Below are 20,276 nucleotides of genomic sequence, written 5' to 3'. Positions count from 1 at the left end.
AGCAGTGTGTGAGAAGGGTGTCATGGCATGTAAACAGAATGGTTGGAGGGGACAAGTGCTTCACTGTGAGGAGAAAATAAAACAGGTAAGTCTACAGTGGAGTTCTGCACTGCTAATTAAAGGCAAGCCCAGAGGTCAGGATTTTTACTCCTATTTCCACTCTGGCTATTCACTTGCTTCATTCACTTGCACAGAGGCACTGACTTTCTCAGCTGCAGATTCTTCAGCTGTAAAAGGTCACTGCTCTCCCAGGGACAGATTTTAGCTTTTGTTTCTGGCTGTTTGGTGGTACACTACAATGCATTCTTTTGTCTCTCTGCATTTTGCCAAATACCTGACTGGATTGCAGCAAAGAATCCTGGCCCAGGAAGCCTCCCAAAAACTTTGGGAGGCTGCAGACAACTCAAGTGCTGCTATTGCCTGTGCCCAAAGCTGTACCAGCCAGAGCTAGGAATAGCTGTTCCTCTGCTTAATTTCCTTGACAACCTGGATGTGATAGCCATACTCAGAGTGGGCATCTCACACTGATAAACTTGGGCACAGTGAGGTCAGTGTGGTTATTTTCCACCTCAAGCAGGGCTAGTGGAAGGTGGGCCCCATGCATACAAACATGCATGTGAATTTCATATCATCCCTTGCAGTCCTAAAAAGAGTTCCTAGTTAATTTTATCCCCTTGGTTTCTTTTCGAGTTACTGAAACCAGGTGGAAGCACACAGGAAGGATTTGTGGTACTGTTCTCCCTCTCAAAGTGATCCAGTTCCTGTTGGGCCAGGCCTTGCTTTTCTATATTGCAATATACCAAGCTTGCAGCGTAGGAACTGACTCTTCAGGAAAAGCTTTCCCAACGTAGATTCACCAGAACGCAAGTTTAAAACTTCTTTATTATCTCAAAAGTAGGGTGAGTGGAGAGAGAGCAGGGAAGCCACAGGGGACTTACCCTGTGAGCTGGGGTGCATGAGTGTTTTGCCACTGAGCCAAATGCTCCTGCGGTGACCTCTGTGTCCCAGACCAGCAGCTCCCCAGGTGCAATTGCTGTTGCCTTCAGAGCATGAGAATAGCTGCTCAAGTCAGTTCTTACTGACTACAAATATATATATATTTTTTTGTACTCATTATTTCTGAACTTGCCCACTCTGCTCTAGGTGAAGGCTCTGTAATTGGTTTTCTTTTACCTTCTGTCTGGTTTAAGTTTTTGGGCTGCCTGGACAAGCTTGCTTTTTTTGTAAGTCAATTAGTAATAAAGTGGGTTTTTTTGTGGTTTTTTTTTTTTTTTTTTCCTTTTGGTGCATTACTGTGGTGGAAGAGTTAAGGCCAAGGTCTTGTGGCCATCTCTTCCTTCTCCACTGTTTTCTTTCTTTTCTTCAGGTTTTACAGGCTCTGCTATTACCCTTATACGTGTATCAAGTATTACTTGACAAGAATCTAGGTCCTTGAAAATGGATCATGCTTTTTCTGTCTATGGTTGACTTCCTCTTGAAGATCTTTTCCAACCTGAGCAATTCTGTGATTCTAAGAACAAAACATAGCTGAAGCTCATAAGATTGCATATGCTTAGTTCCCTTCAGAGAGATGCACTTTATGGTACTACAAGAGAGATAACAGGACTTTGATCAGCACCTTCATGAACAGTCTATAATGCCATCAAACATGCAGGCATTAATGTGAAAGCTTCCACTGAAGACAAACACAACCATAAATCTTGGGTTTATGGACTGAATCAAACCTAGAGGATTAAGTTCTGGTTTGATAATTAACCTGGGATTCAATGCTGCTCTGTATTGTGTTAGGCAAATGCACCGTTTAGTATTTAAATGAGTTTTCATGTTATTTTTCACACCTGGGAGTCAAGTGAAACATTAAAAAACAGCTTTTGCCCACAGAAGGAAAAAAACAAAGAGCATGAAGGGAATGAGAAAGCTATTTGCTGAGACTTTACTAGCAATCATTTCAGGTATATAAATATAGCAGCTTGCCAAGCCTTTGGCCACCAGAGCAGTGTTTGTCAGTAGTTCAGCTTTATGTTAAATTTTGCAGAATAGTTCTTAGGAGGTGTGAGGAGAAAAATGGTTTGGTATTTAATTCTTTGACCTGAGACTCAGGAGACTTGTTTCAGTGTGCTTCTGCATGCACAGATCAATGAATTTCTCTCTGGCACTGCTCCTCATAGCAACAGTTTATAATCTCTTCAGGGGACAAAATTCAGACCTTTGTATGCTGTTAAGGATGATGGAGCATCAGTTTGGTGAGACCTCTTAGTGCTACTACTACCATTCAGAAATATTAAAAAATATATATTAAAAAAAAAAAATGAGTAGATGCTACAAAGTGCACAAAATGGGTGGTTTTTTTTTTTTTTTTTGCTCTTCAAGGTGGATACTCATGTGTTCTTTAAACATGGACTGAGTGGGCTGGGATATTCACTCTGACACATGGTGGTTATCAGTGCTGCTTTCCTGCAAATGGAGGACATCGCTACTACCTTGTAAACCAAGTCCAGCATTTATGAGCGATGTGTCTTATCTGAAGAAAGAAGATAACGAGTCGGGATTGGAACTCCTCCAGGACTTTGGTATCTTGTTTCATGCTGGCGTAGAAGAGACTTGCAGCCAGGATCAGTACCACACAAAATGATAGACCCAGGAGCATAGGCAATCCAGGTGATGACCTTTCATGTACTAGAAACAGGTAAGGAGGAAACAGAAAGCAGCATTATTACAGTGTTATCTCATACACTTCCCAAATGTGATGCCCTACTGATGCCATTGTCCCACTTTTCTGGGAACAACAGGGTATGTGGGGACCTGGCAGTGAGTCCTTCTGTAGACATTAGTTAAGTGATAGTGGGTTACACTCCTGATGCAGGCTGGTGAGTATAAAAGATCTAATGGTGCATTTAAAGAGTTTAATTATATACAATAAGAAAAGGATTACCATAGCTAACGCATAATCTCAAATTTCCTTCCAGCAATTATTTTTTTTATGCCTTTAAGCTAAATGTTAGGTTAAATACTAGGCGAATATTAAGCTATCTCACCTAATTATTTAATGCTAACAAATCTTCAGTAAAAAGAGGATATAGATTTGTCTTTTTTTCTCTTGTTATTTGGCCTGTTTTGTATCCCTGCTAATTACAGTGAGAGCTGAGAAGAGGCTCTATTTGGTGAGAGGCACACTCAGGAAGCTCTGGCAGGCTTAACCTCTCTGTAAATGCAAGTGTACTAATTATACTGGAACATCCTCAGCATTTGCTCTTAAACAGAAGGATACTGTAAACATTTTTCTTGCCTGTTAAAATATAATTCAGAGATGTTTAAAGTGCTGTAGGTCAGGCATAGTACATGTGTGGAAATCAGTGGTCTACATTTAGCTTGCTGACATTCATACAGCTCTTTAGAGATGCCTCAGCTCTTACATGTGTGTATCCAGTTTGATTCAAATCAGGCAGCTCTGTTTGACTGTGTGGTCATTGCACCATTAGTATTATTTTATAAAGCACTTTGGTTATTAAACATGCAGCATAAAACCAAATTCATGCCTGAATAGAAGCTCATAGTGTGTAGCTATTTTCCTGCCATATGCACATAATCAATAAGAAGATAAAATTTGTGGATTATTATGGCTAAAGGACCGGCATTAGCTATAACATATTTAAATTAGCTTCTACTACCAGCCCTGGAATACACAGCAGTCCATTAAATTGTCATTCAGATGTACAGAGAGAAAGGTAGAAGTCATAAAACCAAGCAGAAACACATAATAATTTATCAAAAAGTGTATTGGGAAAAGGTAAAATGTTAATAGGCAGTCATTTTATAGCTTCTAGAAACCAAATCAATGTCCCATAATAGATCTGAGTGAATTATTTGCAGCAAATAATGTACTCATTTGAATTTTGCTTTTCTTTCTATTTGCAAATTATCTATAAACAGTCCTCAATTTTTATAAATTTGATTATTTGGTATTATTCTATGGATGGTTTATATGGAGGTGTTTAGCCAGGAAGACTATGATGAATTGTGTCCTCTGGGGATCCATCTTGGTGCTGAGGTGCTGGAACAAATTGTCCGGAAAAGTTGTGGTTGCTGCATTACTGGAGTGTTCAGAACCAGGTTGGATGGGGTCCTGGGCAAAACTATCTACTGCCTGATTTAGTAGCTGACAACCCTGCCCAGTTCAGAGGGTTGGAACTAGACAATCTTTAAGGTCCTTTCCAACTCGAGGCATTCTATAATTTTTATGATTTACTCACACCTTCCTGATTTTTGTAGAGTTTTATAATTTGGAAGGTGATGTTTCCCTTGTGTAATCTTTCAGACTCCATGATACAGCTCTTGAGCGAGTGTGAAGCACGTAAAGTTTCCAAAGCACTGGGCCTGCCTGATGAGTATATTTTATAAGGGTGAAACTTTTCTGTAATCCTCAATAGCTTTTCACATCAGCCGTTTTCTATTAAGTACTCAAAATCATTTTCCTTCTTGTGAAAGTTACTTTCCAAGTCAAATTTTAGGATTGCTTAAAATGCAAACTTGGCTTTTTGTTATATCCTCTCAATACAGGAATATGCTTAGTATGGGGATATAGAAAAATAACATAGAAGAACAGTTCCAAAAAGAAAAGAGTGATGAGCTATGCTCACATAACTTCATCACAGTGCTACAGAAGTGTACTTGAGTGCAAATCTGCTTTATTATAAATAACAAATAGAAAATCAGCTTAAATTTGTTATATTGTTTGTTGGAACAGCACATTCAGCCTTAGCCACGTGCCCATACACATAAGATAAAAGAGAACTGTCTGTGAGAAAAGCATTGGACCAGCATACAGGAGGCTTTGTTTCACATCCTGTATTGGCTGTGTGTTTCTGTGCTGCCTGAGGGTTGTTTAGTCTTTTCAAGCTCCTTTCTCCCCACTGAATCTTGTTCCTAGCCCAATAACTCCCTCAGCTGATGCTACTGTTGGTGTGAGCATACAAACCCTCTTCCTGGGCAACTGTAGCAGTTGGAGGATGTGATAACATCTGCTTCCTTCTGGCCTCCCAATATTATGGCTCTGTGTGTTTGTATACGTATGTGCACATATGTACTCTTTCCCCTCTTACTGTACTGCATACAGAAAGGGCTGGATATTGGCCAAGTCTTCTAGCAATGATCAACATCTTAATAACATCCAGGTACACACATTTCCTTGGGGGTCTCTGAGGCTGTTTGGCCTCAAACATCCTTGCAAACAAAAAGAAAAAACAGATTATTTTTATTATTTCTACCCTGCTGCTGCTGTATAAATGAATTGTCTCTTCCCCACATAAGAAAGTCAGCAGGGAGAACTACTGTTTTGCTTGGGGTGCTTTCCTTCCATATCTTTGTGAAAAACCTGTACCTATTTCATTGCCATAAAATATATTAATTATATTTAAATTAAAAATAGCTTCAGGGATTTCATTTTTGTTTCCACTATTTGTCTTACTTTGAGGTCTTGTTTAAAATACTGCACCTGACCTTATCAACACCTTGTGCTTTATGTGCTGAGAAAGGGGTAAAAAAAAAAAAAAAAAAAAAGAACCAACAGCTGCTGACAGTATGAAATGGTTCATATGTGGAGAGGTCTATTTACAGAGTGTGTTCCCACAGCTGCAAAGCAAACTCGGGTTAGTGCCGTGGATGGCTCAAAGTTATAATGTGGAACTTTGACTTACCCACTACGTAGTCACAGCAGGAAATAACTAGAAAACAGAACAAAAAAATGTTCTTAGACGTTTGGGAAGAGGGCATCTCTTGTCTGCAGAGGTAGACGCAGTGGATAGTGTGTCTGCAATTATCCACTGCCTTACAGACACTGGGCAATATCTTGCTTAATGCACTTATGCCAGATGAGGATTTACCTGCTCCATGCAAACATAGGTGCAATTAAGGAAGGTGAGGAGAAAAAAAAAAAAAAAAAAAGATTTCACAGGTGATTTCTGCTGTTACAGGGAGTTCAAGAGTGAGATCTCTGTATCGTTTATAGAAGGGAAGTGAGATAGACCAGAAGTTGAGAGAAGAATGAAGTTTAGAAAATAAACCCTGCTGTAAGACACAATCTTCATCCGCTATTTTGGATCTGCCTCTCCTTGGCAGCTGAGACCCAGATGCAGTCCAGCATGAAAAGGCCCAAGTATGGAAGAACTTTAATCTTGATAGCCTTGTTAGTAATAATGCTGTATGGGCGAACAGCAAACCATCTAAGCCATAGGCTATTTGTAACACAGAATATTAACTGTGAGTTGGACTTTTCTCCTCTCTCCATGAAAAAGTCAGTGTCTTTGTCCTTGCAACTCTCTGCAGCTCAAGCACAGCTGTGCTGATGTCAGAGGCAGTGGGAGACAATACTTCAGCCCGAGTTGGGCTGAATGCAGGGTGCCAAATGTTGATTTTATTTTTTGGGGGGGGGGGAGGAGGGAGAGAGGGGGGGAACAGGCTCTGGTAGGGAGCTGAAGAGGTCTTATACCCCATAAAAATCCTGGTCATGACCATCTAAATGTGCTTTGAAGGACTTAAGGCTGACTCACTGATTTGTGAGTTCAGTTTGGAAAGGAAAGCCTGGGCTGTGTGTCAACAATCTTATCAAGAAACAGCTTTCACTTCTGCGCTAGAAGGCACTAGATATAGCATACATTTAAGCCAGCAAGAGGTCTGTATACAAACACAACAAATGGATGCCAAGCCTGGTTTTTAAAAGCTGAGTAGCAGTCCAAACAGGTGGTTGACAAATTTCTGTCACCTGTGTTTTTGCTGGCTGATATATCAAAACATTACAATTTTAGCTCTTTAGCAATATTTTAGCTCTCTAGCAATAAACACATTTTTTTCTTAGCTAGGTCTGTTTGTGAAATCCAGAATAAAGTCACAATTCTTATTTGGTTATGAGTTGTATATAGCTTGTGTATAAGTGTAAACTGGGTCCTTATGCTAGACCTCAGCCTGAGGTCAGCCTCAGTTATCTACCTGCAGTCTGTTATTTTGACTCATGAATGAAAGTCCAGAGGCTGGGCTAGTTGTTTTGTTCCTTGGGTACTCTCGTTTGCAGATACAGTTATGTCCTGGCTGATTTTTAACCCCAGCTGGCTGGCTAGACTCAGAACATTTCTCTTCTGTCATTTCTCTTCTGTCTTTTGGCATGAAAACTACTCAAAAACATGGAAAATGAGCTCCCTGTGTGGTATTACATCCTAGTTACACAGATTTATGCAAGCATGTTTAAATTTGATCTGAGATCCTTTTCTGTGAATGAAGGCACTGTTCTGGGGTGGTGCTCAGCTAAGCCCACAATCTGCAATGGTCCCTGTGGGAGCAATTCATCATGAGAACAGCCTGAGGATGACTTTCTCCTCCAGGACAGACATGCAGATGGACCAGATGCACCTCTGTAGAGCACACTGTAGAAGATATCTGTCCTCTGCTCTGTGTGTAGCTCAAAATAACAGATAAAATTAGCAGAAGGGGGGGATGATGTGACAGACATGATGAACATTAAGAACTGGATAGGTCATGGCAGAAGTCTAATAATTTGAACATACCATGTTCAATGACTTCTTCTGGCTCACGAAATCGAACCCTTCTCTCTGCTTTCCTCTTTTCCCCCACAGCCTGGTCCACAGGTGGCCTTTTCCTCAGTATTGAAGGAGGACAGCTACTGTCATCTGTCTAAAGAGTTGATCAAAACACAAAACAGGGCTTTCAAGCTGGAGTAATGAACTTTGAGTGAAACTCTGAGGTTTTGTGTCTGTATTTTTACTGTGTCCCTCAAAGAGCATGATACAAAACACATCTGATGTGACGTTTACAGTTAGATCACTGTAATACTTATAACTTAACTTATAATAAGGCAATATAGACATTCCTTCATCGTCAAATATCTTCAGTCCTTTAAAGCTGTCTTCTCAGGAAAAATCTTATTTAAAGTAACAGACAAAAGTGTTCAGAAAGGATTTCTCTGTGCTATTGATGGTGGCTGCTCAACAGACTGGGGCAGACGAACAGGAATATGATTTGAAATATATGATTTATGTAATTGGAAGCTTCTTTGAAGTGCTCTTCCGAGCTAAGCAGCTCTGTTTTGGATGCAGTGTTGCCATTTCAACAACTGTAGCTATTCAGCAATCTTGTGTTTGGACACTATCCCATTGGGTATGAGAAAGTAATTGTTTGCATTTCGATATCGCTCTTGTGTTGCTGTTCTATTTTTTGCTGAGCCACACTCAGTCTTTGATAATGAAATCAGATTGCTGTGGGTTCTGCCAAATGACAAAAAACAGAGCTGAAATAATAATAAAAAATCCCTCATTCTCAGCCTGAATGTTCCTAACGTCAAACACCAAAATGAATCCAAAGCATCTCAGTTCAGATACATCCATTGTCGTCAGGAAGGGGAGCAACAGATGGCCAATTTTCTACTTTTTGAAGACGTAAGTGGGGTGCACGTTTTATTTTTAAGATAAAATTGTCTTTTCCATACCTCTTCTCTACACACCTTCATCTACACTGCTTCATTTCCTTTCTTCTGCTCAAGAAAGAATATTATTTCCTAGATGTTTTCTTTGTTTCTGCTATGCGTTTTCCCTGCTCTGCTTTATCCTCATTTGTCTTTTTCCTACTCAGTGAAAAACCTGTAGTTTTCCCAGTGCATCACACGCTGGATATTGCTATGACTGAACACCTCCTGATCACATTGGCCTTGGAAGAGATGCCACTATGGGATGTATCTAGAGAGGGATTTAGGGGTGACATTGCTGGGCACATCAAGCAACCAGAATGGCTTTCTGGAAAATACTTATGCTTCCTACATAATTCACAAGACAATTATATGGTTTAAAAATAGCATTCACAGCTGCTGGGCCACTGAACAGGAAGGCATATAACACACAGCAGGAACTGCCACGGAGTGAGGAACATCTTCAGCACTGATACTTTCTCTTGAGGGATTAATAATCTAGATTTTGGCATGGCATATCACTGGTGAGGATGTTTTCTGTGATCTTAGAGATCATACAAGCATCCATACCTTCTCTGTGTCATGTTCATGGGCAGAATGGTAGAGGTCTATGGTTTTTTGTCCAGTAATTCAGAAGCTGGAAGACACACGCAGAGTACATACACAGACACGCGCAGACCTGGATTCAGCTTCTAAGTCTAAGGGAATACAAACCACGTCTCCTATATGCACACCTTAATCGTCAGACCTATGGTACACATAGTAGGGAATCTCAATCTCTGACAGTGAAGGTATCTTGTTTGTCCTGGAATAATTAAATATTCATTTGGACAAAGAAAGAAAGAATGAATGAAAGAATGACCTAGCAGCCTGGTGTTTGGGTGCTCCCTTGGGGGTGGAAGAGGTCTGCTCCAATCCTTGTGCCAATGAATACTTAATGTGAAAACGCTTAAATATTCATTGGAGCAGTCAGTGAGAACAGGGTCTCTTGTCTATCAGGTGAGTGCCCTGATCACTCTGCTGTAGTCTTACACATACACACACACACATGCACGTGCTTTCTGGCATAATGAATATTAAATTACTTTGCTGAAAAAGGTAGCAGTTTCAGGAAGGCACAGCACAAGATGCCCAGCTCAGACCAACAGTGATCACAGCTTTTGCTGGGATGCGTCCTCTTGTGGCACAGCCAAGGAAACCTTATATTTTAAGAGATTCATAACCCCACAAGACACTTTTTTCCATATGAGACTTGTCAAAAAGCTCTCAGCAATGTCACCTCAGAATAGAAAAAATGTTAAGCAGATAGATAGCTGTGTAGCACCTAGCCAGCAAAAACCTTAAACAAGACGTGTCATTTACAATATTTACTAGGCTTTAACCTGTGGAAATCAAAGCTGTCAGAAAAATATTATGCATTTTCCCCTCACACTGTAATCCAGTGTCAACATGCAATGACAAGAATTAGAAACCTACCAAAGTGTTAGGTTGGAAAATATATGCTGTTATAAACAGCCCACCTGTGAAAAGCTCTAGGCATTGTGCACAAGGACTCTATCACTCGTCAAGAGATTACTTACCGGGAGCTGCTCTGCACTAGGATCAGAAGATGGGGCTGGGCATACTTGGGACATGTACTCTGGATGCTAACATGAAGCCTCCTGCATGAAGCTTCAGTTGGAAAGCAACTCATTCAAGGAAACGGGGAGGATCGGGGAGAAGCTCCTGGAGATCCCTCCGCAGGAGGGCTGAGCCAGCAGTGCCACCAAGGGATGGGAGCTGTGACAGATGACAGAGGAATGGAGAGAGGAGTTTCTGCCCTTCATGCCAGTGTTGGCTTAGGAAGGATGACGTGGCTTGAAATGTACTCAGCAGCCAAAAATAGTATGTAGAGATAATAATGGATGTGCAGCTGGAAAGCTGGGCTTCCCTGGCAATTGGAAAGGGCTGAATGGAGTAAATCACAGATTAACACCTACGTATCCATATGCATAAATGTAAATTCAAGACTGTTATTTCTGTAGAGATTACTCCATTTCCGTATTTGTTGGTCTCCTTTCTAGAAGCCATACCCAATCCCCAAAATCATGCAAGTGGCATTTATTTTAGTCCTTCTCCTGTTCAAAAATATGTGGGCAGAAGCCATCAGGAAATAGATATAGATGTAGTGGCTTCACATATATCTCCCTCCAGTACAGTTATGGCCTCATTTCATCTGTTTTACAAATTAGATCCATTATTATAGTAATAAAATGAGATTTTAACTTTAGACATTTCTATAGATATTACAATAGGATTATTGATAGTGAAGAGAGGTGATTTACCATTCAACAGGCTTCAATAGCCTGTTGTCAAATGCTGAAGGCTGGCCATCATTAAATATACAATTTTCAGCTAGAATTACCTGCCATGACTGTTGAAATATGGTGGTTTACTGTCTCTACAAGCACAAGAAGCACAAGCTTGAACTTTTTTTGTTGTTCTTTTCCTGGAGCTATTTATTTGCTGTGAAATGTCTAAGGAACTACGGTTTTGTGTTATTTTCCAGCTCAGATGGAATCTCCTATGGAATAACACTGGCATTTCTCCTTTCACAAGGGCAATTTTTGCTGCAGAGAGGAAAGACCCAAGTGTTTTAATCTGTTACACCAGTGCATGCTCAGACCAAGATGTTGTTTTACACCTAACCTGTGGCATGCAGCTTGTATTGGCAGTAGGGACCAGTCTCTACATGAGATTACAGTGATTGTAAAAGATGCTGTCCTCAAACCTTGTTCTTTCCAGGAGTGAAAGCAGCGTCAGCATGGAGGTGGATGTATTTTGCTGGCCTGGGGCACTTCACTGAATGCACCATATCTGAAAGCTACCTGGAGAGAATTGCCTTACCTTCTCTTTCCTGTACATTGAGGTGTTGGAGGGCTTTTCCTCATGCTGCAACTGGCTCACAGCCACAGGACTTGAAAAATGATCTCAAAATCCCCTCTCTGTTGTGTCACAGAATCACAGAATTGTATGTCCTGCAAGTGTTTCACAACAGTTATTTTTTGAAATACCTAAGCTAAGCTATCAATAGGGAAAATTCTTTCTTCAAAACTTCGCTGAGAGTAGATCCTAGACAGAAAGGTGACAAAACCTTCCAAACCATGGTACCTAGCTTCTCTGGTTCCTCCCTGTTCCCATTGTTGTAATCACTTCCTACTAATTAATATAAAGAATTTATGTGCATAATGTGGCCAGAAAAATGGGTGGAGGTGGGAAGAGGGAAATCAAAGCCTAGCATTCATCTCACTCACAATTTCTCAACGCAAATTGTCTCATTCATTTTTACTAGCGTCGTCCATCAAGGCACATAAAAAGTTTTTGTAGCTTCTTCTGCACACAGTGGAAATGAGCACAGAAGCTTTTTGAGACCTGAATGGCAAACTCTATTCCTGCCTTTTCTACCAAATCTGATTTTGTTGGAAATGAGGTCATATTTTTAAAAATAATTGATCTGAAATATTTTTGAGATTCTCTTGAAAACCCCCATAAAAAGATAGTTGTTCTATCTATTTTTCCCATTGTTTTCAAACAATGCATATTTTAATTTTCAACTCTAGAAATCTTTTCAGTTCCAGACATTCCCCTTAAATATAAACAATTTTTCTGCTCATTTAATTGAAACATAATAAGGCATCTTATAAATGTTTTCATAAAAGATTGCTATCTAAATGTTAGAAATGATCATTTAATAATACTTTCTCACTGCTTTTTCCACAATGTGTTAATTATATTGATAGTAATGGTTGTAAATGCTTGAATAATTTGTAGTTACCTGTGCACCCATGCTTCAGTGGATAAAGATGTCAGGAGTTCAAATCTCATAGTAGAGACAGATTCATTCCTACTAAGTGCTTTTGATTGCAGTTTAACAACCTAAAATTGGATATACATTAGGAATAAAACACAGTTTAATGCACAAAGTGAAGAATTCCATTAAAATAACTTTGCTAGCTTCTGAAATCAATGGTAACAAATAATAGTTGCAGTATGGAAATAATTACTGCTTCAAGTTGGAAGAATTTCCTTTTTTGAAGCTTTGATGTCATTTCATGAAACATATGTCAGAACCAAAGCTGGACAAAGAATTCATAAATGAATTATTTAGCTGATGAGTGTCACCTCTATTTCTTTCTGCTAATTGTTCATAAATAGAGAGTGACTTTTGTGAACGTATGCATTATTCAGATTTATTCAGTGGATAATTGCTGGGAGTAATTCTTTGCTGTAGAATGCTTGGAAGCATTTCTCTATGACCATTTAATAGTAAAAAACTATCCAAGCTTTTAATGTGAGACAAACTAAAAATGTCTGTAACTACTGATGAGTCCCTAAGCATGACCAATACACTGCAGTCTTAATCAGTAAATCGCCTCTTCTGAGGACAAACTCCACTACATCCTATATTACACAGGAGAGAAAGCAGACATGTCAAATATGCAGTGCCGACTGTGAATGGCTTACATTGTACATGCAAATGAGTTTTTACAAGAAAAGGGTTGCTTAAGTGTTTGCTCAGCAGAAAAATAAAACAAGCCTGAACAAAACATGATTGACTTTCCAGTGAATAAATATGAACAGTCCACACAAAGGAACTAACTGCACAGCCAGTATTTTCACGCAATACTCCAATGGATGTTTAGGAAATAAACATAACATGATAAAACAATTTTACGCTCAGAGGATAGCTATGTAACCATATGAATTCTTTTTCCATTCCCTTCTGCAGGAATAAATATTTTAGACAAGCAAAGTACTTTGTAAATGATGCCTTTGTGGGGATTCATATGGCCTGGTTCAATTATTTTGAAACCTAGCAATTTTCTCATATCATTGAATCTGGTTTTATTGCAAATAGGGTCATAGAAATAGTCACTCATTTTGATAATGGACTTAGTTTATCTTAACTATTAACACTTCCAGGAGGTTTATACACACAAGTATATATTCAATATTTATGGATATGCATGGTGCATATATATTAATAATGAAGTAACTTTATCTCCAACAATCTGAAAACAAAATCATGTAATACCATACAATGCGGGGTGCAGAGGTAACTGGAAGCAGCATATCAAGATAACAGAACAGAAGAGGAATAAATAAATTAGAAGTGAGACTTCCATATCTTCTTCAACTTCCAGAGTGTCAGTTGAGCCTTTGTTCAATATTCCACCTTTCGTGGTTCGGTGTGCTCTTGATTAATAATTTAGAGATGCACCTTTTGGCAGCAAGGTAAGTTTTGTGTTTGCCAAGAGTGATTTTCCATCAGTCAGGGAATACATCAGGAAATAAAAAGGTGAATTGCCCCACAGAGCATCATTAGCCGTGTTCCTTCTTCCTTTTTCTGCCTCTGGAGGAACAGATTTACTGCTGAAAAGTGAGGAACACCCATGAGGTGTCATATGGCACTTTTTCTAACCTCAGACCTTCCAGGAAAGAAAGCGCTGCATAAATCCCAATCTCAAGACAGAAATCAGTCATTGGGACCATGCATTTCCATGTGTGTTCAGTGGCAGAATGGTCTTGTTAATTCCTCTTTTGTTTGTCACTCCAAAATGGGGCATTTTTGAGGAATTTGAAAAATGAAACATAATGGAGACAAAACAATAAATGGACAGTTGGTCTTACAATGCTTGTTGTGTGTGTAGCCAGTTTCACTGAAAGCAATCAGGTTACATTTTCCTATAGTTCTATACTATTACAGTTTCCTATTTACTTCTGAAGGCAGAATCCTGGCTGTATTTCTAAATGTAGCAGATACTTCTGGATGATAAGCATCTTCCTGAAGCCGTGGCATCTATTCTAAATACCCAACATGCAAGGGCTCATACTGCTTTTGAGCTGAGCATTCTCTAAGACAAAGATGCTAACACCCAACAAAATGCATAGATTTTGCATTATGAAAAGGTCCCCACTGCAGGGCAGTGAGGTTTCTGCTCTGTTGGGACTGGCTAGAAATGATTTAACTCTGTTGAAGAACCTGGTCTCAATTCATCCCTGGCATGAATCCATTGAATTGCAAAAGGCATGGATCCATGTTTCCATTTCCTAAAATTGCCTCTGTAATTAATTTGTCTTTCAAGGTACATTTTACAAACAGCCACAGTGCACTTGTGATGATATATAGTAAACAGAGTGGGAATTTCTGTGCTGCTGAAACAAACTTTCTAAATAATTACAGAACGATTCCACATCTATTCCATAATTAGACTCCCGAGATTACAGGCGAGCCATTATTTGTGATTCAACATGCATTTTGAATTTGGAAATATCCCGTAAATCATTAGGTTTATTCCACTTGAGGTTTTCTCCTTTCTGTTCATCCTGCCACTGGGATCTACAATGTAAAGCATGTATTGATTGAATAACAGTTACCAAGTAACCAAATGCTAATACCTGCTGTTGGCTCCCTGTTTCTACATCACTCAGTCCTGCTGATGGTGAATGTGGGAGACAGAGAGAGCTGAAGTGGGTGAGGTCATTCTGAGTCAGCTTTTAACTGAGTGTTACCACATTTTAGCAATAGAAAGGAATGGAATTGAGTTCTCCTTGCAGCAGCCTAGCTGCCAGCAGCCAGAAGATGGGTGAGGAGGATGAACCCACTGCCAGCAAGTAGATGGCTGAGCTGGCATAAAATAAAAATGGAGGCAAAAAGCATGAAAAGCGAAATCCTCAGAAGCAGCAAAAGCAGAATTATCTTCAGGAGCTTTATTTAAGCCACAATTTGCTATGTGCTGTCTGTTGTGTTGATATGGGCTTTCTGTAACGATTCCTCATTTCCCCAATTGAGTTCTGGCCAGAGGAGAAATCAGGATAGGATAACAGCAGTATATAGCCTAAAATGAGGATTAGCAGCATTATCTAAATCCCAGTGACAACAAAAGGCTCCTGTTGACTACTGCTGGCCCTGGTCTGTCCTGAATGGATTTTAGAAACCTGGAAGCTGTTAATGCCAGACTGGTTTTGAGAAGGGCAGCGAGTGGGACTTACAGCAGTGGGGAGGGAGAAGCCAGGGGAGCTGCAAAGCATCTAGATACAGGCACTGCTGCATAAGGTGATTTGAAAGCCCTGATGTAAATGCTCTTCAGCTCCATTTGTGGTGTCACCTTGGAGGGGGATTAGATTAGATTAGTGACATGAAAGAACAGAAAAAAATGGAGAAAAGAAGAGATTGAAGCATGAGAAAAGCCCAAATGATTAAAATATGTGCAAATCGGAAGAGCTTGGACAGTGATACCAAATGATGAATAATAAAAATCAGGAAGCATATCCTGCTGTTGTTGGCAGTCACTTTACGCTTTCGTTAAGTATATTAGAGTCTATTAAAGCTGATATTTGTTCTGGATTTAATTTCTTGTAATTGGTGTGTAAGACTCTGTCCTCATCTCAATGCCCTGGAGGCTAGTGTTTTCAGAGTAAAACAAGTACTTAGAACAAAGAGTAATTGGTACAATTTCCAAATCTGGACAAATGCTTCTGAAACTTGTATTCAATAGCATCTCAATTTAAGCTGGGGCAAGCATGATAAGTAAGTGAAAATTTTTGTTCCAAGCAGAGCATTGTTCAGCAGCGTCCAAGAAACCTGCTCATATCAGGACAAAGTTGATATCTCACAAGGGGTGGCTGAGAACAGAACATACTTTTACTGGAGAGCCTAGAACTGGATTCAGCCCTGGTCTCTGTCAGGTTTAGATCAGATCTGTAAATGGGATGCCCCTTACCGGCCTGTTACTGGCTGCCTTGTAACAGGCAGAGCCTTTTCTCTACTTTTTTCCTTATCGTTCATTCTTATCAGGAATTTGGTGTAGGGCCTGGGAATGACTTGGCCTAAATTAGTATATTTCTGAGAATCAGCTCTTTTTCAACAAATCATCTTTTTTATTTTTAATTTTAATGCAGAGCTTTCATCAGCATGTTTTTCATCATCTCAACTGTATGATGCCTTTCAATCAATTTCCCCAGTGAAAAAGTGGAAATAACAATACTTCTTCTGTAAAAGCTAGGCAAATGCAAAAGCAAGAAATAAGCTTCACAGGATAGTTATGGAGTTTGTGAATTAATAGTGTCTGAAGGAGAAAGGATTGAAACTAAACTCTTGTTCTGTCATGATTTTGGCTACATGGCCATTCTCTGACTCAAGCAAATCCTGTTTGGTGCCTTGCATTCTCTCTTTCATATATCACACCTGCTGTAGCAAACATCTCTAGGTACAAATATTGAGATTGGAATGCTTCTATGCTCTCTACCTAGGGCTAGCATTTTTCCCTGTGTATTGCAGAGCTGGATAAAATGACATCCCTTTTGGACAACACTGAGACAAAGGAATCATTCCAGTTCTAAAGTAAAGATGATGGAGAAGTGATGTCACTCTTGACCAGAAAAAGGCCTCTCCTGCTTTTGTGACTCCAGCTCAGCAGCCCTCAAGCTGTAGGAGTGAAACATCTCTTTCTGACAATCCTGATTTTGGCAAACTGTCACTTGCTGCAGAGATATTTGTAGAGCTGAGAAATGATGTCAGTTTGCACAATGGACATTTTTTATGGTCCAAATGAAATGCTATTCGTATGGAATACTATAAAAGTTCTTTACATAGAAGTATTCCTCTGTTCATATGACATATTTGCCCAAAAGCTTTATCTGTACAACAAAAAAGAGACCTGATCCCGCCCAATTGCATGAGGTGCTGATGATGCCAGTGAAGAGCTCTGCATGTTGAATCCAGCCAGGACTCGATGTCTGCTACTCACAACTGTTAGACTGACAGAATAGGAAAGACCTATCTGTTAGGATTCTTTGGGGTCAAGCTGCCTTTCTAATTATTTCCCTACCAAAATACTTCAGCAAATGGAAATTTATTAGCATTTACTCTTTGTTTAAGTGAAGTAATAGGAAACACAGAGTCTGGGGCAAGGAATTGTTAAGCCCCAAACACAGATATCAAGTTTATTGTCTGACCAGAAAAATAATTTCTATTTTCCTCTGGTTGAAGTCACATTAGTATGAGGGATACAATCTGACTGCGAGGTTGGCGCTCTGCTCTCTTGAGCTATATAGCTTTACTGGCTTCTGCCCAACAGCCAAGTAATTTCATCTGTCACATTCCCACCGGCTTTTCTGCTGTCACTAGCTTATTACAACTGGTGAATTTCTAGCATTTTTGCACTCACAGTGCACTGACACAGAACATAGTCTTCTGAATAATACAGTCTGCTTGCAGTACATGAGTGAAGAAAGTATCTGTCTCCCTCACACTTCCTTTTCTTTAAATGGATTTTCCTCATATCCAGCAGTCTCTGGATATGAGACACCTGGTTCTCATTTCTAAATCCCAAAGCCTGCCCACTCCTCATCTGTCCCTCTGGCCTGGACTCACAGGGCTCTGCTGAGAGACTTTGCCTGATACTTGTCATAGAATCATAGACTGGTGAAGGCTTGAAAAGACCATTAAGATCACCCAGTCTAGCCCTAACTCATCTCCACCATGCCCACTGACCAATGTCCCTCAGTGCCACATCTCTACATTTCTTGAACAACTCCAGAGATGGTGACTCCACCACCTCCCTGAGCAGCCTGTGCCAATGTATTGCCACTCTTTCTGAGAATAAATTCTTCCAACCTGAACCTCCCCTGGAACAGCTTCAGCCCATTTCCTCTCATTCACATGCTATTTGGGATAAGAGGCCAATCCCAATCTCACCACGACCTCCTTTCAGGGTATTGTAGAGAGTGATAAGGTCTGCCCTGAGCCTCCTCTTCTCCAGACTGAACAGTCACATGGTGGCCAGCAAGTGCTAAAGACTCAGCTGCTACTAAGGATTGGTGGGAAAACCAGGTGCTGGTTCAAATAGGTGGTCATATTGAGAAAGATATGCTTTCTTTAAGCCTACAAGTTTTCTTGGATGCAAAATGTTTCAGCTAATGCACCTACAGAAAGCATGTCTGAGACAACAGGAGAAGAGGATAATTTCAAACTAATTTAGGAAGGAGGCTCCGCTATCATCTCAGAAAGGACACCTTCACCTCTGTCGTGTTCAAGTGGAAATCAAAGATTGCAAGAGACAGAAACAGCACTGCTTCCTGCTTTTATAGAGATGTGCAACTTAAAGAAGCAATATATGGAATGAAAGAGCAGGGGAATATGGTCAGGTGGCTCTGGTGGTTTTTGTCATCATAATTTGTCATCCCAATGCTGGATTTTGGGCAGCATGTAGTAGAGAAGATGGGCTGACCCTGATCAGTAGAATCTACTGTGCTAAGAAGTCCTCAGTCCTTCAAACCACCTACTTCCAGGAGAGTTTCTTTGCTCAAAGCCAGGGCTGGTGATGCATTGGGGGATGAGTTCCCCAAATCTGGGTCCTGCCTAGTATGCCATAGAGTAGCATCTCTGTCCCTAGGAGTACGCACACCCAAAAGGAGCAACCCAATTTTTCTCTTCAAATAACCAAAGCATCTGCTCCAGGATTAATACACACATTTTTGCAATTTCAGATACTGTAATTAACATTTACTGCAAAACAATCAGTTCACTTCCATTCTGTACAAGCACTTTATATAAGCAGGATGGAGATAGTTGTGGATAGCTCTTTGACAGGCACATAGAGCTTTCCTGATCCATGCACTGTGAAAAGCCCAGAACTCCATTCTGTATGAAGGGGATGGCCAAGGATCTGAAATGTTGTCTGCATTGTTTTCAACACTAATGGAATAGCAGGCTCTAAAGGGGCAGCCTGTCATAGTACCTTTATTCTGATTCTATTCAAAAAAGCCTGCTAGTAGACTTCAAATCATTTTATTAACCATAAAAAAATTTGCTTGTAGTCTTCCTTAAGACCAGAGCCCTACAAATCTACAGATGTTGGTGAATAGATTGTGCCTGCCCAAAACAGCAATGCATAAGAGTAACGACCTGGCCCTCGGTTTCCATAAAATGTAAGGGAAGCTGCAGAGTTTTGACAGAAGGAGGTGAAGCAGTTTTTATGATAGAGGCTCTCTCCACAATGGCCTATGCAGGCAAGAGCACAAAACCTTTTTCAGACATACCTGTTGGTCGTGATGAAAAGCGTAGGCTGTGTCTCATCCTCACGCGTCTTGCTTGGGAGGCCTGCTCAGAAAAATCCTTCATCAGAGCAGCAGCTGTCGCCTTCCCTCGAGCAAATTCCTTTAAAGCTGTCAAAGATGCTGTAATCAGACTAGGTCATCAAAGCCTGTCCTCCTGAGGACTGGAAATAAGATCCAGAGATGAGCATTCAGCTGCATGGGCAAGGTCTAAAACACTAAAGTTTCCACTGAAATTAAATCAAGGGACTGTAATTGCTGTGAAAGAAAAGCAAAGCAATCATTGGAAGAGCCTGAAAGCTTTCAAACTACCTCCTGAAATGGTTCTGTCTGTAAAGCAGGGATCTGTGTACCGCATAACAGAATCTGATAGCAGAGCAAAGCTTTTACCAGAAAGCCAATGTAGATATCTAACTACTGGAGCATTTCTCTGTGTGGCACTTGGAGCTAAAGCAAATTTTAATTGAGATTTCAACACACACTTGAGTAGTTTTATTACTAGGCTAAATTTAAAAAAAAAGGTTAATAAAGTAATAAAAATGGATTCTTTGTCTTCCTTCAAAACATGAAGTGGTGGTCAATCTGTTTAATAATTTGTAAATAGAGTGGAACAAAGCCCAACAGCCATGCTGCCCACTGAGGGAGGACTGCTGTGCATTCGCACCCTCTCCTGTACTCTCCTGTACTTGGCATTACACCAGCTCTTTCCTAT

At 40.1% G+C, this 20,276-nt stretch overlaps 1 protein-coding gene across 2 annotated transcripts; it reads right to left on the bottom strand.

The window, feature by feature from the left end:
* Positions 1-864: 864 nt before the first annotated feature.
* On the bottom strand, positions 865-19,690 carry C5H14orf180 (chromosome 5 C14orf180 homolog). 2 transcript variants are annotated; one of them, XM_031553704.2, is made up of 6 exons: positions 19,550-19,690; positions 12,282-12,382; positions 11,354-11,484; positions 7,554-7,680; positions 5,694-5,720; positions 865-2,676 (listed from the first exon to the last, which is right to left on the bottom strand). In XM_031553704.2, exons 3-6 carry the CDS (start codon positions 11,369-11,371, stop codon positions 2,477-2,479), a joined length of 372 nt encoding a protein of 123 aa, XP_031409564.1. In that variant the 5' UTR covers positions 11,372-11,484; positions 12,282-12,382; positions 19,550-19,690; the 3' UTR covers positions 865-2,476. The 2 variants fall into 2 exon arrangements, with proteins under 2 accessions (XP_031409564.1, XP_010710273.1); XM_010711971.4 differs by lacking the exons at positions 11,354-11,484; positions 12,282-12,382; positions 19,550-19,690 and adding an exon at positions 10,048-10,280.
* Between the last annotated feature and the right edge of the window lie 586 nt (positions 19,691-20,276).

This window comes from Meleagris gallopavo, chromosome 5, assembly GCF_905368555.1.
Source record: "Meleagris gallopavo chromosome 5, MGAL_WU_HG_1.1, whole genome shotgun sequence".
Classification (NCBI taxonomy): domain Eukaryota; kingdom Metazoa; phylum Chordata; class Aves; order Galliformes; family Phasianidae; genus Meleagris; species Meleagris gallopavo.
The sequence above is the reverse complement of the archived record's forward strand: the minus strand, read 5'-3'. Positions and strand labels throughout refer to the sequence as shown.